The sequence below is a fragment of the Bufo bufo genome, chromosome 5 (assembly GCF_905171765.1).
Source record: "Bufo bufo chromosome 5, aBufBuf1.1, whole genome shotgun sequence".
Lineage (NCBI taxonomy): Eukaryota > Metazoa > Chordata > Amphibia > Anura > Bufonidae > Bufo > Bufo bufo.
The window spans coordinates 497,385,605-497,412,593 of NC_053393.1; the positions used below are offsets into that span (position 1 = coordinate 497,385,605).

Consider the following 26,989-nt stretch of genomic DNA (forward strand, 5'->3'; position numbering starts at 1 on the left):
CTGCCCACAGACCTATTCTCTATGGGGTCAAGAAGCACAAATAGTCAAAGATATCTGGAACCTCAATATTCCCCTAAGACCTGTGATCTATCTCTTCCATTACTGGGAGGAAACGGGCAGTGAGGGCCCAACCCAACAAAGGCTACCGGTCCTATTTCATGCCATTTGCTTGGTGACTAAGATGTCGTTTGCAAAATTGGCTGCAACCCGTGATCCCCCAGGAGGGTCAATCTTGCAAAACCTAAAAGGTTTACTGTCACTGGAACGTAGAGAAGCAGAAAGGCGTAAGGAGGGAAGTGTAGGAAAGTTCTTTTAAAAAAATGGTGCAGCTTCATAATGCAAATCCTCTCTAGCTCGGAAATTGAAACCATAATGAGACCCTTTACTCTTACCCTATGGTATTTGACTGAGCAATTGAAAGGCACGTTGGGTAGGCTGAAACAACGACACTAACATACCACCATTATTAGGCTGAAAGGTACATAACCTGCGGGAGGCCCTCGCTGGATTAAGATATATGTGTATGCTTTGGTCATGGAAGGTTTCTATTGTTCTTCTATGTGCAGGACATGTTATGTACGATGTATCGTGTCAAAAATATTTTAATTTTTTTTTTTAAAACTGGACTGATCTAATAAAGTGGCTATGTACGCTGATGATACTCTGCTATTCTTGGGCGATACTGGTGCATCCCTGGATGCAGCCATGGCATTGATTGACAGATTCGGGAGCTTTTCTGGGCTTCAGATAAATTGGCAGAAGTCCGCTTTGATGCCGGTTGATGGACAGGCCCTGTCAGGTGGGCGTGTTGATAGTTTGGTTCCCTGGGTGGATAAATTCAAACATATATATATGTATATAACACCTAGACTGTCTGACTTTGAAGACCTTAATCTGTCTCCACTGCTAGCTACTTTTAGACTAAAGGTGAGGACATGGTGTAGACTCTTCTTATCAGTAGTGGGTAGAGTAAACCTTTTAAAAATGGTAATGATGCCTCAGCTGCTTTATGTATTGAATAATGCTCCCGTGTGGATTCCCCTGGATAGATTTAGGAGAATACACTCTATGTTTAGAGATCTTATTTGGAAGTACGGTCAGGCTAGGATTAGGCTGGAGACGTTGCAATACCCTAAGTCTGAAGGTGGTCTGGCTGTTCCTAATGCATGGATCTATTTCTTAGCTTCCCAATGTCAGCATTTTAAAGGATGGATTAATTTCCAATTGCCGGATATGACGGGACAGATACTGCAACACTGGTTGGGCAGTCGGGGCCTTATGGGTATTCTGGAGGGGTCGGGAATGCATGCTGGGAGAGAGAAGTTCATGCTTATTGATCTTATGAAGAAAGTCTGGGCGAAGGTGAAGCAGCTTAGGCTACTTTCACACTAGCGTTCGGGTGTCCGCTCGTGCGCACCGTTTGAAGGGGCTCACGAGCGGCCCCGAACGCAGCCGCCTGGCCCTAATGCATTCTCAGTGGAGGCGGATCCGCTGAGAATGCATCCGCCTGCCAGCGTTCAGCCTCCGCTCCGCTCAGTGAGCGGACACCTGAACGCTGCTTGCAGCGTTCGGGTGTCCGCCTGGCCGTGCGGAGGCGAGCGGATCCGTCCAGACTTACAATGTAAGTCAATGGGGACGGATCCGTTTGAAGATGACACTATATGGCTCAATCTTCAAGCGGATCCGTTCCCCATTGACTTTCAATGTAAAGTCTGAACGGATCCGCTCAGACAACTTTCACACTTAGAAAATTTTCTAAGTTTTAATGCAGACGCATCCGTTCTGAACGGATGCGAACGTCTGCATTATAGGAGCGGATCCGTCTGATGAAACATCAGACGGATCCGCTCCGAACGCTAGTGTGAAAGTAGCCTTAGAGGTGTAGGTGGTGTCTGTGAACTTTCCCCAATTAGGAATAATTACTTGTTGCCTGAGTTCCTAACAATGTCAGGACTCCGGAATTGGGAATCTCATGGAGTGATGAGGATTGGCCAACTAATTGATGGCAAGATATTTAAATCGTTTCAGAGTTTGCAGCAGGAATTCAATATTCCCAGGGTATGGTTTTATAAATATCTTCAATTGAGGCATGCCTTTGAGGTCATGATGAGGAAAGGTTGTACAATAGCCCAAATGGAGGTGGTCCATAAACTTGTTCTTCCGACAGGGGGAAAAAAGAGGACTGATATCGCAGGTGTATACTCTCTTACTAGTCAAATTTTTAGAAGGATTTCCACTTTCAAGGATGAAGAAGTGGGAGGCTGACCTGGGGGTCATCTCTAATGATCAGTGGGATGACATACTGGAAGGAGTTCCCAGAGTGTCCCTGAGTGAACAGGGCAAGCTGTCTCAATTATTCATCATTCACAGAGTGTACAAAACGACGGTGTTCTTAAAAAAGGTGGGGGTGAGAATTGATGACAAGTGTCCAAAGTGTATGGAAGATGGCGCGGATCTGCTACATATGCTTTGGTCTTGTCCAGTAATAGGTAACTTCTGGGAAGGAGTACTGAACATGATTAATAGTAATATGATACTGAGACTTCAAAAGGATCCCAAGGTGTGTGTGTTGGGGTATGTGTCAGATATTGGAGGGACTGAGTCGGTTAAGGTAGCGGTGGGGAGGTTGTTGTATGTGGCCAGGAAGTTGGTGGATCCAGGGTAGTCCGCCCACATTGGATGAGTTTGTGCGGAAGGTGCATGACATGATGATGGAAAAAGGTGTGTTTGTGAAGAGAGGTTGTCCTCAGAAGTTTGAGAAACTATGGAGTGAATGGTTATCTAGGCTATCTTGAGGGGTTCGCGATTTGTTCATAGGGGGGTAGGGGAAGGGAGGGGGAGGGTGGATGCTAGGATAAATGCATCTATTGTCTAATTTTGGTCTTACGTTTCTATACATTATATACCGCTGTATGGTGATCCTTGTATGATGTTATCATATGTTACTGCTGTATACTGACTCTGCATTTTGGAATGAAAAAAGACAATGTATCGTTTTAAAATAAGGTGCTTTTATTTGATCAATAAAAACGATTTAATAAAAAAAAAAAAAACTGGACTGATCGGATTATTGTTCTGAGATCCTGAAATGGGCTATGGGGAAAGAAAAAAAAATGGCAGTAGACTGGCATAGCTCTGGCATGCCACCATTAAGCAAAACACTAACTGCATAAAAAACTGAAATACAACTATGACCTTGCCTGCTTTCACTAAGGTTTCATGCAGGGGACCATATTACTGTGCAAAATCTCACTTACATGGAGCGGTAATATGGCACGGATGGTCTATGGGGCCCTATGCTATCTCCATATGCCTCCGAGTTCCTAAAGTGACATAAAGAGGGTTTTCTTTTTTACATTCAGTTTCTGTATGTGCCATCAGATGCCCTTTTACGAAGCTACTAACCCTAAAAGCATTACTGTCTGACGGAACAAATTATCCAATTTCACAAACAACCCCCCCATGTGTCAGGCCCCTCACAGGTAATATACCTACCCCGCTCCCTGCTCCGCTCCTGGTCCCCGCACCGCCGCTGCTGCTTCTCCCTGTACACAGATGAAAACATCCGGTGTTGGGGGGTAACAGCCAATGGCTGGCGGGGACAAGGCTCCCTAGCGTCACACGCGATGCTAGGGAGGCTCGTCCCAGTCCGCCATTGGCTGCTCCTCCAACCCCCACGACACTGGATGTTTTGATCCGTGTACAGGGAGAAGCAGCAGCGGCAGTGCGGAGATCAGGAGCAGCGCTCGGAATGGGGTAAGTATATTACCTGTGAGAGGCCTGGCACACGGGGGTACTGTTTGTGAAATTGGATAACCCCTTTAAGGCTCTGTCCACACCTATACGTCGGATATATACCTTAAGCGTATTCTACACTGGCACCTCTATGGTTCTCTGTTGGGTAGATGACTATGTTCAGCACATCAACCAAGCACCATGTTAGAACGAGATCAGAAAATGTATTGACTGCAGATGAGTGATATAGGTACTTAATTGGAAGCAATTTTAGTCATGGAAATTTCAGGGTAGGGCATGCAAACCAACAAGCAGTATGCAAGTGGAATGAAGGACAAGAATTAAGAAAAGGCCAGAAATATCCTTGACCAGTTTAATATCTTTCATTTGACCATAGTACTTCTCATGCCATCAACAGCTATGAGGGTCAAAGTTAATTAATAAAAATAAAAAAAAGACATTAAAATGGAAATTTAAGTAATGATCTGAATATGAGAAAACATAAAAGAGTTATGAAAACATGCCAAGAAACTGAGGGTAATAAAACCGGTATTAGGCATTGTCCGTTTCCTGCAGGACTAGGCTGCTGCATGGATTTAGGTCGGCTTGCATACAAAATCCCAGTACGACTGCAGCACGAGCCTTATACTGTCTGAAGATGCACACTGGGTGGTACGGCTGCTGAAGAAACGGGTTATTACCAAGAGTCTTCTGCATCGATCCTGCTGTAATCGATAGGACCGGTCCTCAAGGCTCATAGGGCAACATATGGCTTCCCCAGTAACTATAGAGCCCAATGTGCTCCCCGCCCTGTGTATCTGCATGCTCTGTGTCATACCGGGTGGGAGAACGGAATTATTGCGACATTTTAATAATTTATCTAGTTCTGCTTAACTCAAGTCTGCCATCTAAGTAAAAGGCTCCAAACAGTAAGCATACGGCAGCATCCAAGGAGTATTTCTGATACAGACTTGTAAGTGGATCACAACATCTAACTGTTGCTCTAGAGTAGCTGCAGCCTAAGGCCCTATTCACACTACTTCAGAGCCTTATGTTTGGTGTATACATTGGGAAAATCTAATGTGAATGAGGGTTCAGCTACACAGCAACCTTGGTTGTGTGGCACCTGTCGCACCCAAGGATCGAAGTGTAGCGTTTCTAGCATAGAAATGAACACGTTTGCCACAACCTCAGAATCCCCAAAATCCAACACAGCTGGATTTTTTTGTGATTCGGGGGTCGCAGCAAATGTGCGAGTCATGCTGGGACCCCATTCATTTCTATGCTAGCACCACTACAGTGAAATCCCACTGTTATCCTTGGGTGTGACAGCTGTTCTGCGGCAAGATCGTCCTGTGACCAAACACTTAGGCCCAAACTGCACCTTTCCAACTTCAGGACTTGCCTATCAAATCCCACAAGTCCAACCAGTTCCCTCGGCTGCAGCAGTGACATCAGGTTGACAACACGTGACCGCTGCATCCATTCACTGGCTTTAGTGCGGCACCCAAGGAGGCCAGTGATTAGCTGCAGCGGTCATGCTGTCGACATGTCATCACCAAAACTGGGTAAACGGAGCTGGACCGGGAGAAACGAAGCAGCAGTGTGGGATCTGCCAGGTAAGTAGATACCAGTAGACTTTACTGCAGGCAGATACCAAGAGTTGTCCGGTTTCCTCCTGAAACTTTAATTTATTTTATACGTAAGCAGAAAGCCTTAACGTGAATGTGTCATCAGAAAATGACCTATTGTTTAACCACTTCCCGCCACGCTAACGCCGAAAGGCGTCATTTCTGCGGCGCTCCCAGGTCACACTAACGCCGATTGGCGTCATCTCGCGTGAGCCGAGATTTCCTGTGAACGCGCGCACACAGGCGCGCGCGCTCACAGGATCGGAAGGTAAGAAAGTGGATCTCCAGCCTGCCAGCGGCGATCGTTCGCTGGCAGGCTGGAGATGTGATTTTTTTAACCCCTAACAGGTATATTAGACGCTGTTTTGATAACACCGTCTAATATACCTGCTACCTGGTCCTCTGGTGGTCCCTTTTGTTTGGATCGACCACCAGAGGACACAGGTAGCTCAGTAAAGTAGCACCAAACACCACTACACTACACTACACCCCCCCTGTCACTTATTAACCCCTTATTCACCCTTGATCACCCCATATAGACTCCCTGATCACCCCCCTGTCATTGATTACCCCCCTGTCATTGATGACTCCCCTGTAAAGCTCCATTCAGATGTCCGCATGATTTTTACGGATCCACTGATAGATAATCCGGATCCGCAAAACGCATACGGACGTCTGAATGGAGCCTTACAGGGGCGTGATCAATGACTGTGGTGATCACCCCATATAGACTCCCTGATCACCCCCCTGTCATTGATTACCCCCCTGTCAAGCTCCATTCAGATGTCCGCATGATTTTTACGGATCCACTGATAGATAATCCGGATCCGCAAAACGCATACGGACGTCTGAATGGAGCCTTACAGGGGCGTGATCAATGACTGTGGTGATCACCCCATATAGACTCCCTGATCACCCCCCTGTCAGGCTGCATTCAGATGTCCGTATGATTTTTACGGATCCACGGATACATGGATCGGATCCGCAAAACACATACGGACATCTGAATGGAGCCTTACAGGGGGGTGATCAATGACAGGGGGGTGATCACCCCATATAGACTCTCTGATCACCCCCCTGTCATTGATCACCCCCCTGTCATTGATCACCCCTCTGTAAGGCTCCATTCAGACATTTTTTTGGCCCAAGTTAGCGGAAATTTATTTATTTTTTTCTTACAAAGTCTCATATTCCACTAACTTGTGTCAAAAAATTAAATCTCACATGAACTCACCATACCCCTCACGGAATCCAAATGCGTAAATTTTTTTAGACATTTATATTCCAGACTTCTTCTCACGCTTTAGGGCCCCTAGAATGCCAGGGCAGTATAAATACCCCACATGTGACCCCATTTCGGAAAGAAGACACCCCCAGGTATTCCGTGAGGGGCATATTGAGTCCATGAAAGATTGAAATTTTTGTCCCAAGTTAGCGGAAAGGGAGACTTTGTGAGAAAAAAAATATATATATCAATTTCCGCTAACTTGTGCCAAAAAAAAAAAATTTCTATGAACTCGCCATGCCCCTCATTGAATACCTTGGGGTGTCTTCTTTCCAAAATGGGGTCACATGTGGGGTATTTATACTGCCCTGGCATTCTAGGGGCCCCAAAGCGTGAGAAGAAGTCTGGTATCCAAATGTCTAAAAATGCTCTCCTAAAAGGAATTTGGGCACCTTTGCGCATCTAGGCTGCAAAAAAGTGTCACACATCTGGTATCGCCGTACTCAGGAGAAGTTGGGGAATGTGTTTTGGGGTGTCATTTTACATATACCCATGCTGGGTGAGAGAAATATCTTGGTCAAATGCCAACTTTGTATAAAAAAATTGGAAAAGTTGTCTTTTGCCAAGATATTTCTCTCACCCAGCATGGGTATATGTAAAATGACACCCCAAAACACATTCCCCAACTTCTCCTGAATACAGCGATACCACATGTGTGACACTTTTTTGCAGCCTAGGTGGGCAAAGGGGCCCATATTCCAAAGAGCACCTTTAGGATTTCACAGGTCATTTACCTACTTACCACACATTAGGGCCCCTGGAAAATGCCAGGGCAGTATAACTACCCCACAAGTGACACCAGACACCCCAAGGTATTCCGTGAGGGGCATGGCGAGTTCCTAGAATTTTTTATTTTTTGTCACAAGTTAGTGGAATATGAGACTTTGTAAGAAAAAAAAAAATCATCATTTTCCACTAAGTCTCATATTCCACTAACTTGTGACAAAAAATAAAAACTTCCATGAACTCACTATGCCCATCAGTGAATACCTTGGGGTGTCTTCTTTCCAAAATGGGGTCACTTGTGGGGTAGTTATACTGCCCTGGCATTCTAGGGGCCCAAATGTGTGGTAAGGAGTTTGAAATCAAATTCTGTAAAAAATGACCAGTGAAATCCGAAAGGTGCTCTTTGGAATATGGGCCCCTTTGCCCACCTAGGCTGCAAAAAAGTGTCACACATCTGGTATCTCCGTATTCAGGAGAAGTTGGGGAATGTGTTTTGGGGTGTCATTTTACATATACCCATGCTGGGTGAGAGAAATATCTTGGCAAAAGACAACTTTTACCATTTTTTTAATACAAAGTTGTCTTTTGCCAAGATATTTCTCTCACCCAGCATGGGTATATGTAAAATGACACCCCAAAACACATTCCCCAACTTCTCCTGAATACGGAAATACCAGATGTGTGACACTTTTTTGCAGCCTAGGTGGGCAAAGGGGCCCATATTCCAAAGAGCACCTTTCGGATTTCACTGGTCATTTTTTACAGAATTTGATTTCAAACTCCTTACCACACATTTGGGCCCCTAGAATGCCAGGGCAGTATAACTACCCCACAAGTGACCCCATTTTGGAAAGAAGACATCCCAAGGTATTCGCTGATGGGCATAGTGAGTTCATAGAAGCTTTTATTTTTTGTCACAAGTTAGTGGAATATGAGACTTTGTAAGAAAAAATAAATAAAAAATCATTATTTTCCGCTAACTTGTGACAAAAAATAAAAAGTTCTATGAACTCACTATGCCCATCAGCGAATACCTTAGGGTGTCTACTTTCCGAAATGGGGTCATTTGTGGGGTGTTTGTACTGTCTGGGCATTGTAGGACCTCAGGAAACATGACAGGTGCTCAGAAAGTCAGAGCTGCTTCAAAAAGCGGAAATTCACATTTTTGTACCATAGTTTGTAAACGCTATAACTTTTACCCAAACCATTTTTTTTTTACCCAAACATTTTTTTTTTATCAAAGACATGTAGAACAATAAATTTAGAGCAAAATTTATATATGGATGTCGTTTTTTTTGCAAAATTTTACAACTGAAAGTGAAAAATGTCACTTTTTTGCAAAAAAATCGTTAAATTTCGATTAATAACAAAAAAAGTAAAAATGTCAGCAGCAATGAAATACCACCAAATGAAAGCTCTATTAGTGAGAAGAAAAGGAGGTAAAATTCATTTGAGTGGTAAGTTGCATGACCGAGCAATAAACCGCTAAAGTTGTGGAGTGCCGATTTGTAAAAAAGGACCTGGTCTTTAGGGGGGTATAAACCTGTGGTCCTTAAGTGGTTAAATCACGTTTTTATGTTAAACAGATTCTATATTTTTATTTTTTTTATTCTTAGTGAGTTTTCTTAATTTTTCATGTTTATTATTATTATTCGCACTTATATAGCGCTACTATATTCCGCAGCACTTTACAGACATTAGCATCAACCTGTCCCCAATGGGGCTCAAAATATAGAACCCAGAGGAAACCCCCGCAAACACGGGGAGAACATATAAACTCCATGCAGATGTTGTCCTTGGTCGGATTGGAACCCAGGACCCCAGCGCTGCAAGGCACCAGTGCTAACCACTGAGCCACCATTATAAAAATAAAAAAAAATATATATAATAAAAATAATAAAATAATAAAAATAATAATAATAAAATAATAAAAATAAAAAATAAAATAATAAATATATATATATATATATATATATATATATATATATATATTTTTTTTTTTAAGATTCCTGCCTTTTGAGAGCAGCTACATGGTCCATAGACACAATGGACAGGAAAGGAACCCACTACCTCCTATTGGGAGGGTTTTCTAGGCATGACCTGTGCAGAGATCAGGAGGGAGTAGATAAGCCGCGATATCACCTATTGTGAATGAAGGATCCTGTGTTATTCATATAGAGGTGTTATCTGTCACTGTAATTCTGCCTGTGGCTATAATGATAACTACTGAAAAGTTACCTGTACAGAACAGGAAATCATGACCTATTAGGCCTTAGTGGCCAGTGTGAAAACAACAGGATTATACACATTTTTTTTAAATGTAGTGGTCATAAAGAAATTAAAACACCAAATTCTAAAATGTTTAACATAAAAAATGTGATTTAAACAATAGGTCTGATTACATTTTCCCTTTGAATTGATCTCCACAAGTTTTTTCCATGGGATCATTAGGGACCATTTGTCCACTGACTTGATCAAGACAAATTGTCAGTACTTTTCTGTACAGTTCTGGTTTTATGTACCTTGTCTAGTGCGCTCATAAAATGCTGATCCCCATTCAAAACGGTGTTGACAAGCTGAACAAATTTACCATGCACCTCTAGGACAGATTCCACAAACTGCGTTGGCATCTGAAAGCACATAAAGGCAAGAGAGAAATAATCAGGGACATTTTATACAGCACAAAAGAGCAACATTTCACAGTAGATTAAATTTATATTCATCAACTAATAGGCCAGATTTGATGAAAAGATCCCTTAAGTTGCCATAGTTACAGACAACAAACACACCCTGCGTAGTCTGATCCTGTAGTCACACTCCCTTGGATCTGTTCCCAACTTCCCGCCAACCTTCTGAATGTATATCAGCAGGAGATGAATGGCTACATAGGGTTAGTGTGTAGCTGGTTACCACTGCCATATGTTATCTTTTCTATCTGTTCACTGGGCTCTCACAGTGCTGCCGGAATGAGAGGCGAGATTTGTGAGAACAGCATCACTATGTTCTGTTCTAAGAGCAGACTGTGTAGTTTGTGGTGCTGGCGGCTGCCTAAAACCGCTTACTGAAGGGGATGCTAGGTGTAAAGCCCACATCAATCTGATACTGATGACCTACCCCCAGGATAAGTCATCAGTATCCAAGTCCCAGAAAACGTGGACTGACGGGTAAAAACACACCAGACTGTGGAGCGTCCAGCAGCAATGCTTACCCCATACTGTGGACTGACCGGCAACAACAACATTTCAGACGGGAAAGTGTGATTTATGATGCAATGTGACGCCAGCAGTGCAGGCCGGGTGCCTCGCTGCGAGTCAGAAGTGAAGCACTCGCTCGTCTGAAAGGGGCCTTACACTAGACTGTACACTCGCAGGAACTTAACATTGATAAACTATCCTCCCGAGGGTCATCAATATCAGAACGGTGGGAGTCCTGGGAAACCCCCACAGACCAGCTGTTTGAAGGGGTCTCGGGGCTCATGAGAGTGCTGCTTGCTCTTCAAAGTTTACCTGTGCGTCGTCTCCTTCGCGGCAGCAGTGCTTTGTAATTACAGCTTCCAAGTAAATGGGATGAGCAAAGGAGACAAAGCGGCACGACCCCTTCAAACAGCTGATCAGCGGGTGTGTCCCAGGAGTCTGACCTCCGTCGATCTGATACTGATGACCTACCCAGTCGATAGGTCACCAATATTAGCTGCAGCGCAACCCCTTTAAACTGGCCATACAAATGAAAGGTACATTGGCCAAACCCACCTATTTCCATAGGACTGGATAACCATCTCACGTGATGGCAGATGGAATGGTAGATAAGGGACAGGCCGTCGGATTTCAACAATCTGATCCCTTTGTTCTTGGGAAGATACACACGCTTGCTTGGCTGAGGAATGAGTATGAGCGTACTGGCAGTGAAAGCCGCCGACTGAATGAGCGTCCAGACAACAGCCATCCTATGTGTATGACCGGCCTTACACTCAACTGTGGACTGACCGGCAGCAACATTTACATTAGGCCTCATGCACACGGCCGTTGTTTTGGTCCGAGCCGCACATTGGGTCCGCGCCCGAGCAGCACATTCACTTCAATGGGGCCGCAAAAGATGCGGCCAGCACTCCGGCCCCGCCCAAAAAATATAACATGTCCCATTCTTGTCCGCAAAACAGACAAGAATAGGCAGTTATATCAATGGCCTCAAATTGCGGAAGGCACACGGGCGGCTTCCATTTTTTGCGGATCCGCGGTTTGCGGACCGCAAAAAACAGCACGGTCGTGTGCATGTAGCCTTAAACTGTGAACTGACTGGTGGCAGCGTTTCCACTACAATGTGATTAAGGCCCCCATACACCTTACCGTATATGCCTGACAGAGCCGCGGTACAAAGATATGGATGCAGAGAGCACACGGTGTGCGGTCAGCATCTTGTGTGGCCACAATGAACTGAATGCATCCGCAGCCTCATCAAATGCGGACTGAAATACGGTCGTGTGCATGAAGCCTGTTATGGCAGCTGCAGGCATAAAAATAAAAAGCCAGGATCCAAATGATATTCTGCCGCCACATTTGTGACCATTTTGGATGCCCTCTGGAGCCCTGGCATGACAAACCACAGCGGAAGGCGGCTACTTTTATTTTTAAACATGCCAAAGCCTTAAGAACATGGATAATGGAACTGTGCTAAGAAATACTCACATTTTCCTGAGAAAGATTACTAATAGCTCTAAGGCCCTCATCATGGATATGGTTTTGTAATTCCTGAATCATGTGAGGTAAACCATTGGATACAGCACGAAGAAGGGTGTACATATTCGCCATGTCTGAAAACGGGAAGAACAGATCAGTGAAAGGATTGACAGAAAGTTTCTTCAAAACAGTCAAGCTCCCAATAACCGAGAAAGGAAAAGAGTCAGGTTCTTAAATAATGAAGTTTCACCATTGCAGATCACAATGAATGTCCACCCTTAAATACAATTTAGATTCTTCTTAAATATGTCCAGATATTGGTTTCTGATTAATTTCTTACCATTATTAGTATGGTTGGAGGTTTGTGTTCCTAATACATGTCTCCTCTGCATAAAACCAGACTTCTAAGCTAACATTCTGGTTACCAGCAGCCACCACTAGAGGGAGCATAAGAGCTTGCGCCATCCTGTGTGTACATTGAATGCTGCCCTCTAGTGGCATTGGTCAGTCTTCACTTTTAAAACTGTATTAGAAAAATAAACCCCTGATCACTAAAATAGTATATTAAACTATTAGTCAGTAAAGAATTTTGGACTTAGAAACAGTATGGTGAAAGCTGATTATCTTTAACGAACATTCCCAAATGTAATATTACCCAAATAAAATTAATGGCCTTTAATTAGTAAATCAGAGGTTAGAGTGATGAGTAAAGTTCAATAAGTATGTTTTATTTAAAACACAGAAGCTAAAGGGGTAGTCCCACAATACAAACTTACAGGGTCATTTAAGGTGGATCCACCGAAGTTACTAAGAGGTGGCGGCTTCTACACATCTTCGGCGCATCCACCACCGGTCTAAATGTCAGCCAGCTTCCTTGCTGGCTTAAATTTAGACCATTGTCTACACCTAAAACATCTTCCCAGTCACGCCCCCTTTTTTAGACATGATGTGAGCGGGGAAAAGTTGCAGATTGCAGCGCAGAGGTAACCTCTGCGCCGCAATCTGCAACAGATATACGCCAGAAAACTGGCGTATATCTGATGGCAAATGACCCCCTTATATTCTATCCATAGGATAATTATCCTATCAGTAGAAGTCCATGAAACCTCTACTGATCACAAAAACGGGCGGTCAGTGTCCCCATATGAAGGGAACAGCAGATTGAACACGTGTGCTGCTGCTGCTCCATTTATTTGCGTCAGATAGCTGAGGGGACAGCACTTGCTTATTTCCAGGACTCCCAAAAAGAATAAATAGAGAGAGGACATACAGGGAGTGCAGAATTATTAGGCAAGTTGTATTTTTGAGGATTAATTTTATTATTGAACAACAACCATGTTCTCAATGAACCCAAAATACTCAATATCAAAGCTGAAAATTTTTGGAAGTAGTTTTTAGTTTGTTTTTAGTTTTAGCTATTTTAGGGGGATATCTGTGTGTGCAGGTGACTATTACTGTGCATAATTATTAGGCAACTTAACAAAAAACAAATATATACCCATTTCAATTATTTATTTTTACCAGTGAAACCAATATAACATCTCAACATTCACAAATATACATTTCTGACATTCAAAAACAAAACAAAAACAAAATCAGTGACCAATATAGCCAACTTTCTTTGTAAGGACACTCAAAAGCCTGCCATCCATGGATTCTGTCAGTGTTTTGATCTATTCACCATCAACATTGCGTGCAGCAGCATCCACAGCCTCCCAGACACTGTTCAGAGAAGTGTACTGTTTTCCCTCCTTGTAAATCTCACATTTGATGATGGACCACAGGTTCTCAATGGGGTTCAGATCAGGTGAACAAGGAGGCCATGTCATTAGATTTTCTTCTTTTATACCCTTTCTTGCCAGCCACGCTGTGGAGTACTTGGACGCGTGTGATGGAGCATTGTCCTGCATGAAAATTATGTTTTACTTGAAGGATGCAGACTTCTTCCTGTACCACTGCTTGAAGAAGGTGTCTTCCAGAAACTGGCAGTAGGACTGGGAGTTGAGCTTGACTCCATCCTCAACCCGAAAAGGCCCCACAAGCTCATCTTTGATGATACCAGCCCAAACCAGTACTCCACCTCCACCTTGCTGGCGTCTGAGTCGGACTGGAGCTCTCTGCCCTTTACCAATCCAGCCACGGGCCCATCCATCTGGCCCATCAAGACTCACTCTCATTTCATCAGTCCATAAAACCTTAGAAAAATCAGTCTTGAGATATTTCTTGGCCCAGTCTTGACGTTTCAGCTTGTGTGTCTTGTTCAGTGGTGGTCGTCTTTCAGCCTTTCTTACCTTGGCCATGTCTCTGAGTATTGCACACCTTGTGCTTTTGGGCACTCCAGTGATGTTGCAGCTCTGAAATATGGCCAAACTGGTGGCAAGTGGCATCTTGGCAGCTGCACGCTTGACTTTTCTCAGTTCATGGGCAGTTATTTTGCGCCTTGGTTTTTCCACACGCTTCTTGCGACCCTGTTGACTATTTTGAATGAAACGCTATATTTTTGACTTTTCTGAGCCTGTCAAGTCCTTCTTTTGACCCATTTTGCCAAAGGAAAGGAAGTTGCCTAATAATTATGCACACCTAATATAGGGTGTTGATGTCATTAGACCACACCCCTTCTCATTACAGAGATGCACATCACCTAATATGCTTAATTGGTAGTAGGCTTTCGAGCCTATACAGCTTGGAGTAAGACAACATGCATAAAGAGGATGATGTGGTCAAAATACTCATTTGCCTAATAATTCTGCACGCAGTGTACATATGCTTGACCTTCTGCTCCATTCATACATGGACAATGGCCCCCGTTCCTGTGATCAGTAGTGGTCCATGTGGACCCCCACCAATCAAATACTTATCCTCCCGGGCAGGGATCAGCAACCTCTGGCACTCCAGAGTTACAAAAACAGCTGAGTATGTGTGCATGCTGGGAGTTGTAGTTTCAAAGCAGCTGGAGTGACGAAGGTTGCCGATCCCTGCTCTAGGGTTTGTATTGTGAGGTAGCCCCTGTAATCCAAATGTGACAAACATGGTTATGTTTTCAGCGGTCACCTTTGAAAAGCTGCCTGCAGAGCCAGAACAGAAAGTGATATCTCAGCGAATAATGGAGACACAATTAAGAGAGAGCGGAGCCTCTAGGTGTAATGGTAATGCCCCGGTTGCTCCTAGAGGCTCATTTGCATATATTAAAACATAATTCTTTTCAGCAACTCAGGCACAAATGAATATGGGACATGCCTTGCATTGAAATCCGTTCTGTGTAAATCTGCTGTAAAAATCCATAGCAAGTAAGGCCTCTTTCACACGAGCAAGTTTTCCGCGCGGGTGCAATGCGTGACGTGAACGCATTGGGTCCGGATTCAGTGCGGGTGCATTCATTTCTATGGGGCTTTGCACACGAGCGGTGATTTTCACGCATCACTTCTGCGTTGCGTGAAAAATCGCAGCATGTTCTATATTCTGCGTTTTTCATGCAACGCAGGCCCCATAGAAGTGAATGGGGCTGCGTGAAAATGCGATTTTCACGCACGGTTGCTAGGAGACGATCAGGATGGGGACCCGATCATTATTATTTTCCCTTATAACATGGTCATAAAGGGAAAATAATAGCATTCTTAATACAAAATGCATAGTACAATAGGGCTGGAGGGGTTAAAAAAAAATAAAAAAAATAATATAACTCACCTTAATCCACTTAATCGCGCAGCCCGGCTTCTCTTCTGTCTTCTTTGCTGTGCACAGGAGAAGGACCTTTGATGACGTCACTGCGCTCATCACATGGTCCGTTACATGATCCATCACCACCATGGTAAAAGATGGGACCATGTGATGAGCGCAGTGACGTTATCAAAGGTCCTATTCCTCAAAGAAAAAGACAGAAAAGAAGCCGGGCTTTGCGATCAAGTGGAGGAGAGTTAAATTATTTTTTTTTCCAGCCCTATTGTACTATGCATTCTGTATTCAGAATGCTATTATTTTCCCTTATAACCATGTTATAAGGGAAAATAATAAAAGGTACACCACACCTAACCCAAACCTGAACTTTTGTGAAGAAGTCAGGGTTCGGGTCTGGGTACCAAACATGCCGATTTTTCTCACGCGCTTGTGCAAAACGCATTACAATGTTTTGCACCCGCGCGGAAAAAACACAAACATGGAACGCAATCGCTGTGAAAACAGACTTGTTTTAGTGTCAAATTCGCACCATTTTCCCTGAACGCATCCGGCCCTAATCCGCAACGCCCGTGTGAAAGGGGCCTAAGGCCGCGTTCTCATCTGCTGCAAGCTGATCCGGCACAAATGGCAGCTGCTGGCCACACCAAAAACTGTTACACACATCAGTTTTTGTCTGGTTGAAACCAAGCATTTATGCAGGAGAGCGGATGGATCACCAGCAGACCTCATTACCGTCAATGGGGAAATCAGACAGTGAACTACAGAATCCAGCAATGCAAGATCCAGCAAAATCCGGCAGGCTGCCAGATCTGCTGCCGGAGGCAAGAACGAAGCCTAAGGCTTCTTCCCGACAGTGTGATTGTATTCACTTACCACTTCTCCTTTCTTGCCTAATGATATTGTGACATTCTGCGTGTAGGAACTGCAAGTGGTCAGCGACCATTCTCTGTTGGCATTCGTGTATCACTTTAGTATAGGAACTGGGGTGTAAATACTTTCTACATCGAATCTCTTCATCTTTTAACCTACCTAAAATCTGAAAAGAAATGAAAAAAAAAACAAAAAAACATCACAACAAAAACAGGTCGATTTGATACAGTAGTATAGAAAAAAGAAAGGCATGTGAACTGACCCAGTGTACAGGTCTGCACTGGAGAGGACTACTGTATGGGACCGCTCTGACTAACAGGGCCATAAGATGAACACAAACTAAACATGACAATCTAATATGTAAGGCTCCATTCACACGTCCGCAATTTCGTTCCGCATTTTGCGGAAAAGAATTGCGGACCTATTCATTCCTATGGGGCAGCACGATGTGCTGCCTGGACACGGAATTGCGGATCTGCACTTCCGGGTCCGCACTTCCGTTCCGCAAAAAAATAGAACATGTGCTATTCTTGTCCGCACGTTGCAGACGAGTGAATGGAGCCTAAGGGGGGGGTTGTTTCAACACCCAGCACCTACACATATCAGCTGTTTAGTTGTAGATCCGTCACACAGCTCCATGTAGTGGATGGAGCTTGCAACTGCAGCGCTGCTGTTGATCACTTCAGTGGGAGCAGAGCTGCAGCAACCATGTCTGGGGGGTGAAACAGGGTTATACTTACCTGGCTCCCCGTGCCACTCCTGGTTTCCGCACCAACACTGCTGGTTCTCCCTGTGCGCAGATGAAAACATCAGGTGTCGGAGGGAGCAGCCAATGGCAGGGACGAGCCTCCCTAGCGTCACCCATCTTTGCCTGCCTTTGGCTGCCCGCCCTGGGACACCGGATGTTTTCATCCGCGCACAGGGAGAAGCAGCAGCGGCGGCGCGGGGAGCCAGGTAAGTACCGTATTTTTTGCCTGATAAGACGCACTTTTCCCCCCCCAAAGTGGGGGAAAATGCCCCTGCGTCTTATGGGGTGAATACTAATGAGCGCTTCCATTATGGAAGCGCTCATTAGTACCGGAGGATCAGGAAGCGGTCAAGGTTCTGTACTCACCGCTTCCTGGTCCTCGGCTGTGCAGTGGCTGCGCACAGCGTCAGGGCGCTCTGTGACCTCATGCTGTGCTCCTCAATTCACAGCATAGTCGGCGGCAGGAAGAGCGCCAAAGGTGAGGAGCGGCAGTGACCAGAGCAGGAGAGGTAAGTGGATTTTTAATTTTATCTGATCTGAGGCTGGGGGCTGCATACATGAGACTGGGGGCTGCATACATGAGGCTAGGGGGTTGATCTGAGGCATGGGGGTCTGATCTAAGGTCTTATTAACATTGGGGGTCTGATTGGTGGTCTGATCTGAGATCTAATGAAAAATAATTTTTTCCTAGTGTCCTCCTCTTAAACATAGGTGCGTCTTATGGCCGATGTGTCTTATAGGGCTACAAATACGGTATATTCAGTGTGAGGGGCATTTTTTAGTCTTGGATAACACATTTAAGGCTGGAGCTGCAGTGAGGGCTCTAATCAATCAGGTAGTTTATTATATTGTCAGGTGACGTGATCAACTAATCAGATGATTTAAGGACACAGACATTTTTAGTTTTTGCTCCCTGCTTCCAAGAGACATAAGCCATTTAGTTTACTACATAGTGTATTAGAAAATGAAGGGAGGGGGGGGGGGGGAATCTTTGTGGGATAAAGTTAAAAAAAAAAAAAAGAATTAAATTCCGCCATTGTTTTTTGGGTTTAGTTTTTACAGCTTTTACCCTAATTCTGCAGGTTGGTACGATTATGATGATATTAAACTTATATATGTTAGTTTTATGTTTCACTACTTAAATAAATCTAAAAACCTTTAATAAATTTTCAGACAGCCATAACTTTTTTTATATTTCTGTCTACAGAGCTGTTTTTGGCAGAGAGAGCTGTAGATTTTATTGCCAGCATTTTTTGATCCTTTTTTAATTTTTCTCATCAAAAGCAGCAAATTGGTTACTTCTATTTTTTATGTTACAGCTTTCACCACAAATGATAAATCTCTCTATTCTTTACTAGTTTGGACATTTTTGGATGTGGTGATACCAATGATGGTATTTTTATTTTATTTTTTTGTAAATTTGGGAAAGGGGGGGGGGGGGCTAGTGATTAAAATGTTTTATATTTTCTTTCTTTTTTTTTTTTTTTACTTTGTTAACCACTGTACTTTTTAGATTCCTTAGGGAACTTGTAGATGCAATCTTCTGATTGCTTGTACCATAGACTGCCATAGAAAACTACTGCAGTCTATGGGATTTTTACAGGCCTTCTGTCAGGCTGTGCCTTGGCACAGCTTTGCAGGCAGCTCGCAGTAATGGCCCTCGGAGTCCGAGTGATTTTGGAGGTGAAAGGGAGCTACCTCCATCTAATCCCACAGCTTCTGAAGAGTTCCGAGAGTGACTGGTGGTGGATGTCTGTGCAGTCAACACCCGCTGTGTATGGAGCGAGCTCAAAGCTTGAGCCCACTTCATACAACTTCATAACGTTTATGACATAGAGGTAAGTCATATGACGTTAAAGGGGTTAAAAAAAACCAAGGGCATAACCCCTCATAATAATGTTGTTATTATGCTGTTTTGTTGATATGCATAGCTAATATTCAGGAGAGCTGAATATTTATTATGCGATTCTAAAATGATTCCTTCAAGGTGAAAGACGCTCTAACAGAAAAGCTAAACTTGTTGCAAACAGCCAATCACAGTACAGCTTTAGTTTTACTAGAGCATTTATAAAAAAAAATGAAAAAAAGAGCTCTGATTGGTTGCTATGGACAATAAGGCCAGCTTTGATAATTAAGTTCTACTGGATATTTGTAATCCGATCAAAAATGATTTCAGTGGGGTCTGCTGACAATCTAATGTGTAGGTGGACAGACACAGCCTGGCATTCCCCAACTGCTCCCGTCGGAGGTTGGATGGGCCAATCCCTCCCTAGGAGAAAAGCAACGCTAGATGTACGTCACCCGCTGATCTCACACTGCAAAAACATGCCCATTTGGCCGAGCTGACTAGGCATGTTTATGGGGGAGTTTGAAAGACTGCTATTAACAGGCTGCATAAGATTTTTGTTTTAATGACTCTTGGGACCATTTATAGAAAAATCCAGAAGCTATGAAATGTGTTGTCGAGAGTTAAAAATATCAAATAAGCCCTAAAACAGCTTAAAATAAAAAAACATGTTACACTCGCCCCTTTCTTCCGGTGTTACTCCAGGTCTCCTGCTGTTTTTCTTTCACAAACAGCAGCGGCTACAGCAGCAGTCAATCAGTGTCTTCAGAGGTAGACTACTGAGGACAGAGGTTGGCTGCAGCGGTCATGTGCCATATCCAGGCATGTCACCACTGCTGTTTGTAAAAAAAAAAAAAAAAAAGGGGGCAGGAGAATGGCGCTGAAAAAAGGAATGAGCATAAGTTTTTTTTTTTTTTTTTAACCATTCAAGTGCTTGTCTGAGATTTTTTTATGGTCTCTCTGACAACCCCTTTAATGAATGTGCATCAGTAATACCTACTTTTTCCATATATTGTGAGCAGTTTGACTCTTGTAATAAATTTGAAGCTTCTTGCTTATAATACTCCCCTGTTTCAGCCAGAAAAGGCCACTCAAAAATTTCATGATAAAACTGAAAAACAGAAAAAAACATAGCGTGGAATTTAGCAAGCGATAAACTAGAAAAAACAGGTCATAGCACACAGACAAAAAAAAAAGAACCCATGGGACCTGCATACCTTTAAGGGAAATTTTTTCTTATACTGTTCAACATGAACAAAGGAGTTGATAACCCCGTGGATTACTTTTTGATTTGGGTCTTCCCCACATCGATCACTGAAAAAGTAAAGACAACTGAATAAATAAAATATCGCACATATCACGACCGATATGAACTGGAACCCTAACATGCCTTCGACAGCCGGAGCCGGACACTTCTGTATACCGCCTGACTGCTCAACCTTTTGTAACGGAGGAAATGCCACTGGCACCAAGACATGAGAGAAGACAACTTTTTTAAAGCCCTATAAAAGTAAAAACACTTTCTAAACTTTTCTTCCTTTTACCACGGGCAGCAATGTCAATGACCACCCCCCAATCACTCTCAGTAATTTTGTTAGCTTTTAAAATAAAAAAATAATAATAAATCTGACAAACAACTGACAAATGAGGGGAAAAAAACACAAGTACAGTAAGGGTAAATGTAGACATACTGAAAAAAAACTGCCTCTGTTACATGGGGGTGAAGGGACCATAGCTATTGTGCAGAGAAGCCTATAAGAAATGGTGCACTGGAAGAGGATTCCGAGAGGGCGCTATAACCAGTATGTAACCGCCATAAGGCCCCTTTCATACGAGCACGTTTTCCGCGCTGGTGCAATACGTGTGAAAGGGGCCTAACTAGACAAAGGAGATTTATTTTTTTAATGATTTCAATTGCAATTTTTGTATGTTTGGTCTGATCTAACAGAAATATTTCATTTTGGCTCAATCAATTTTAAGATCGGACTCACATTTCGGGAGTATAACATGGCCTGATATTCATGATATTATTGATAGACTGGCGGTCTTACTGAACTGTAGGGCAGCACGGCGGCTCAGTGGTTAGCACTGGGGTGCTAGGTCCTAATCTGACCAAGGACAACATCTGCATAGAGTTTGTATGTTCTCCCCGTGTTTGTATGGGTTTCCTCCGGGTTCTCCGGTTTCCTCCCACACTCCAAAGACATCCTGATAGGGACCTTAGATTGTAAGCCCCACTGGGGACAGAGCGATAATGTCTGTAAAGCGCTGAGGAACATAGTAGCGCTGTATAAGTGCATCAAATAAATAAACTGTATCAACAATACTTTTCCTCATACCCATGAAAGTAAGGGTACAATTAAAGGGGTTGCCCGCTTTTTCAATATCAGATCATACGAACCATGCTGTCTCTTCAAACAGCTGATCCGTGGGGGTGCCTGCAGCCGCCCCCCCCGTTGATCTTATACTGATGACTTATCCTGAGGATAGGTCATCAATGCAACAAAGAGAACAATCCCGTTTAATGGGGAATTTCTGGGAATTAAATATTAATTAACTACCCTAAGAACAGGACATCAACATCTAATCCAGGGATCAGCAACCTCCGGCACTCCAGCTGTTCTGAAACTACAACTCCCAGAATCCTCCTTTAACTTCGGGAGTTACAAGAACAGCCAAGTGTGCATGCTGGGAGTTGTAGTTTTACAGCAGCTGGAGTGCCGAAGGTTGCTGATCCCTGATCTAATCAGTGGGGGTCCGACTCACAGCACTGTCACCAACCACCTGTTTGAAGAGACCACAGAGGTCGGACATGAGCTGCAGCCTCTTCAAGCGACAAGCACAGCGCTTCACATTGCATAGTGGCTGGGCTTGGAACTGCAGCTCAATCCCTTTTGTTTAAATGGGACTGAGCTACAGGAAGGGCATGTGACTGACGAACATGATTTCATAGGCAAAGTGCTCACCAAAAAGCTGTAGCCCCTTGCAACAGCTGTCACCAGGGGTATCAGGAGTTGGACCCCGAGGACAGATCAGCATTCAACTAATGGAAAACCCCTTTAACATACAGGTGCAGTGCATCTACTTCAGACCAGCAATGAGTCAAGCATAATACTTTATGTGGCAACATAACAATGTGTGTTTCTCATCAAATATATATATATCTTCTGCTATTCAGGGCAAGAAGGAAAACTCGCCTGCGGCAGAGCATGACAAACGCTCTACCTCTCCGCTGTTCCCAGATGTGATGATATCACCGGGGATAACAGCACCAGACACAGCTGGATATCCGCCCTGCTTTACATCAATGCTTTAGAGCGACCCTTCTCATTTTTTTGTGTGTAAATCACAATAAAAACTCCAAGCTGTGGCCAAAATGTGTCACTGTTATGTTTCTAAGACTATTTAATCCACGTCAGGAATTTCTTTAGGACCAGAGGTTAATGCAGGATTTGCAGAGACAATCATCTTCTGTGCATCATCACGTCAGAAGAGAGCACTTAAATATTATAATAAAAAATAGCCAATGAAGAGCACGTATGACTTCTGGCCAAAAAAGTCTCAGCAACAGACACCGCTAAACTGGGACATCTGCAGAGGACCGAGAGGGAAGGAAGAAGGAAGCGGTGGGACCTTGACCTTCATGGGTCGCATCCAAGTCTCTTTGCTTACATCAGCATCCCCCTAACTCGATTTGGCTCATCTCTTTGGAGGATTTTTATCACGCTCTGCGCGCCATTATTCTACTTTCAGAAAGTCACAAAATAAAGCTTTTACAAATGTAGCATTTTTTTTTTTTTTTTTTTTTGCACCACTCCATCCAGATCTGAAAAGGAGAAAGAAAGTGGATGTAGTTAGCCATGTTAGGGCTCTTACACACGACCATTGCCTGTTTTGCGGTCTGCAAATTGCAGATCCAAAAAACACAGACCAGCCATGTGCGTTATGCATTTTGCGGAATGGAACGTTCGGGTCATAACACAATAGTCTTATCCTTGTCCGTAATGTGGACAAGAAAAGGACATGTTCTATGATTTTTCGGTTGCCACAGAATGGACAGCTGTCTGCATCTTTTGCGGCTCTGTTGAAGCGAATGGGTCCGCATACGACCTGCAAAAAATGCAGATCAGATGCGGACAAAAAACACGTTTGTGTGCATGAGCACTTAAAAGGGAATGTGTCATCAGAAAATGACCTACTGTTTGAATCAAGTTTTTATTTGTGATGTCAGCTTCTCCCCCTGCTCCAGATGCCCCCTGCACTGCCTGATCTACTGGCTGAGCTGTCTGCCCTGTGTCTCCCCTCCCACTGGATTCTTCAGGAAAATCTAACCCCTTCCACAATCAGCAGCACAGACTCAGGGTTGGAGGCTCTGCCTCAGGTACTGAGCAGCTGCAGGGTGTCCTCTTCTCCAGGCAGTAAAGAGACAAATTCTGTGAACAGGATCTCCCCTCCCTCCTCACCCTGCAGACACAGAGCTGCCACAGACCGGGGGAGTTCTCTCCTCTGTACTCTTCTGCTGGCTGTGAGGAAGTGTCCACAGAGCATTGCACAAGGACAGGTAGGGGGAAGATCCTCTGTGTATCAGCACTGCCATTGTACTGTACAGCTGGGACTTGTAGTCCCACACATACAACAAGAGTATCTCAGCAGTCAGACTGCAGACCGGGCAGCAATTTTATAATTTTATTTACTCTCTTTGCAGAGCAGGGGGGGGGGGGGAAAGCAGTCTTTGTTGACACCCACAAATATTCATGAGGAAAACCTCAGAGATTGTTGTTACACGCCCCCAAAGCTCTGCGACTGCATGTCAACAAAGGGCCAGAACAGAAATAGGGAAATATTTTTTAACTTTTTATTTTTTGCCTAAAACTTGCTTGAAAGGGGTTGTCTCACTTCAGCAAGTGCCATTTATCATGAAGAGAAAGTGAATACAAGGCATTTACTAATGTATTGTGATTGTCCATATTACCTCCTTTGCTGGCTTGATTTATTTTTCCATCACATTATACATTGCTCATATGCCGGGGTTACGACCACCCTGTAATCCAGCAGCGGTGTTCGGGCTTGCACACTACACAAAAAAACGAGATTTTTGTATAACTTACCAGTAAAATCTCTTTCTCGCTCTTCCTTGGGGGACACAGGAGACCATGGGTATAGCTCAGCTCCCTAGGACCCGTGACACTAAGTGAAAACTGTTAAGCCCCTCCTCCAGCAGCTATACCCTCAGCCTGGAGAGAGAGACTGCCAGTTGCGTGTCCAAGTAGTGAGAAAAGGCAATGACCAACAATGTGGAACCAACCAGCCAACTACCCAACGGGGTAAACCAAGTCTGTAACCGTGTATTAAAAACAAATGAATGGGTGGGTGCTGTGTCCCCCAAGGAAGAGCGAGAAAGAGATTTTACTGGTAAGTTATACAAAAATTTCGTTTTCTCGCCCATTTTCCTTGGGGGACACAGGAGACCATGGGACGTCCGAGAGCAGTCCAAGAGGGGAGGGACCGGGCCTGAGAGCGCATGGAGTAGGTCGCACCGCTCATAGCTCCTGCCGATATCCTGAATATTTGAGTGGTAGCAACCCCTGAATCGCAGATCTTTCCTTACCTGGTGGGTGAGAAGTGACCGGAGGGTGCGGTGATAACTTTGTGAGCTCCAATATGCCGAGGAAGTCCAGCAAGGGGCCGCGATCCGACAGGCCAGAGGTGAGCCGGCATGGCGCCGAGGAAGAAGAGGGGCCGGCCTTACAGCCAAAGCTGAGCCAGAGTGCGGCCGCAAAGCTGAGCAAGTTTGCTCGCACAGACAGAGATGTGGGAGATTGGGCCGAGGGAAAGGAGACGGACGCACATACCTCCTCTGAACAGGAGGATGGATCCATCGATGGGGAGGCCCTGGATGCGGTGAATTGGCCGCCATTGACCCCTGCACGGCCGGCTAAAAGCGCGGTAGGCCCCAAAGCTGTGGCCAATGAAGAGCCCACTTTAAAAGATATCATGGCCGCTGTGGCCAGCTGTAACAGCACACTGAAGGTGCTTACAGTGCAAGTTGGCAGCCTGAGGTCGGATGTGTCTATAATTAGGCACGACCTACACAAAATTTCTGAGCGCACCTCTGAATTGGAGAAGAGGGTGTCCACCATAGAGGACGATATTCAGCCTTTGCAAAGGGCGGCAAAAACAACTGCTAAGGACATAGCTGCTTTATATGCCAAAACAGATGATCTGGAGAACAGGTCCAGAAGGAATAACCTGCGGATTGTGGGTATGCCAGAGAAGACGGAGGGGGATAATGCCACAGAGTTTGTGGAAAAATGGTTGCATCAGTTATTTCATGAGAAAGGTTTATCTTCCTTGTATGCGGTAGAGCGGGCACACAGAGTCCCCATGCGGCCGCTTCCGCCAGGCAGACCTCCCCGTCCTATACTGGCGAAGATCCTGCATTTTAAAGACCGGGACACTATCCTGCGGCAATCAAGGGACAATGAGGAGATGGTCGTGAATGGGGTTAAGGTGTCCATATTCCCAGATTATTCCAATGAGGTGCAGCGGAGGAGAAGCAGATTTATGGAAATTAAGAAAAGGCTGAGAGGTCTACAAGTCCAGTATGCTATGTTATTTCCTGCTAAACTGCGTGTGGTGGCATTGGGATCCACCAGATTTTTTGAAGATCCGGAGGAGGCTGCGCAGTGGCTGGATGTCCACGAGCGACAATTGAGAAGTGGGGCCCTGGACACTTGAAGGAGACAAGATATGGTTTCTTATGTTCCCTATATATATGCATTTGCACTCTAAGGTTGCTTTAAATGTTGCACCAGTTAAGAAGTGTATTATGTAATGCTACCACAAGGTAGATCCTGTGGAGGGAGTTGGTGGATGAGGGAGAAAAATGTTTTTCTCAGATGTGGGGAGGATTCTCTACCTGAGGAAATGTGTTATCTGTTATGATTATTATATGTTGGGCGGCAAGGTGTTCTCGGATTGCCCTGTTTTAATGTGTGAGGATGATACCAAAGGGACAGTGATCCCAAGTTACAGTAATCTGATTATGAGAGGGAGGGAGGGGGGTGGGAGGGTAGGTAGGCAGTTGGGGGGGAAGGGTTATGGTCTTGAACTATGAGCAGAGGAAGTCTGAGTGGGTCGTGAGATTCAAGTATGGTCTAAAGTTTTACCATGTCACAGGTGATTAGAGTTCTAAGCTGGAATGTGAGAGGGATGGCAGATGCACGAAAGAGACAGTGTGTTTTTCAATACTTGGGGCGGTTTCAGCCGGCTATATGTTGCCTTCAGGAAACGCATCTGACTGGAGATAATTTACACTGGATGAGTAAAAATTGGGTGACTCATGCGCTACATTCAACTCATTCCTCTCACTCTAGAGGTGTAAGCATGATTGTGCATAGTAGCATTAGGTATGAACATATGCAGGAATGTGTGGACACTGATGGTAGGTATGTGTGTGTGGTGTGTAAGGTGGATGGAATACAGGTGGTGCTTGTGTCCGTGTACGTGCCCCCGCCGTTTTCTTCCCCATTGATAAGAGAGATTATGGACTTTGTGGCGGACTTCCCTGGGCTGCCGTGGCTACTGGTTGGGGACTTCAATTGCACGCTGAATGACTCCCTAGATAGATGTCGGGTGGAAGGAGCAGGTGGTTCACCGGGGAGTGCGGCTCTTAGAAATATTATGTGTGAAATAGGTGTACATGATGTATGGAGATTGCGCAACCCTGATAAGCGTGAATTCTCGTGTAGATCAGCCACACATCACTCGCTATCGCGTATTGATCTGGCCCTTGTCAAT

The 26,989-nt window shown here is 44.4% G+C and overlaps 1 protein-coding gene across 2 annotated transcripts in view; it reads right to left on the reverse strand.

Annotated features, from left to right (window-relative positions):
* CUL2 (cullin 2) overlaps positions 1-26,989 on the reverse strand; it is a 156,749-nt gene that overhangs the window by 59,140 nt on the left and 70,620 nt on the right. For both annotated transcript variants that reach the window (XM_040434290.1, XM_040434291.1), the window contains exons 7-11: positions 20,407-20,503; positions 20,190-20,300; positions 16,599-16,761; positions 12,060-12,184; positions 9,900-10,007 (exon numbers count right to left, since the gene is read on the reverse strand). In XM_040434290.1, the coding sequence (XP_040290224.1) occupies positions 9,900-10,007; positions 12,060-12,184; positions 16,599-16,761; positions 20,190-20,300; positions 20,407-20,503 (604 nt within the window). The remainder of the gene's footprint in view (positions 1-9,899; positions 10,008-12,059; positions 12,185-16,598; positions 16,762-20,189; positions 20,301-20,406; positions 20,504-26,989) is intronic.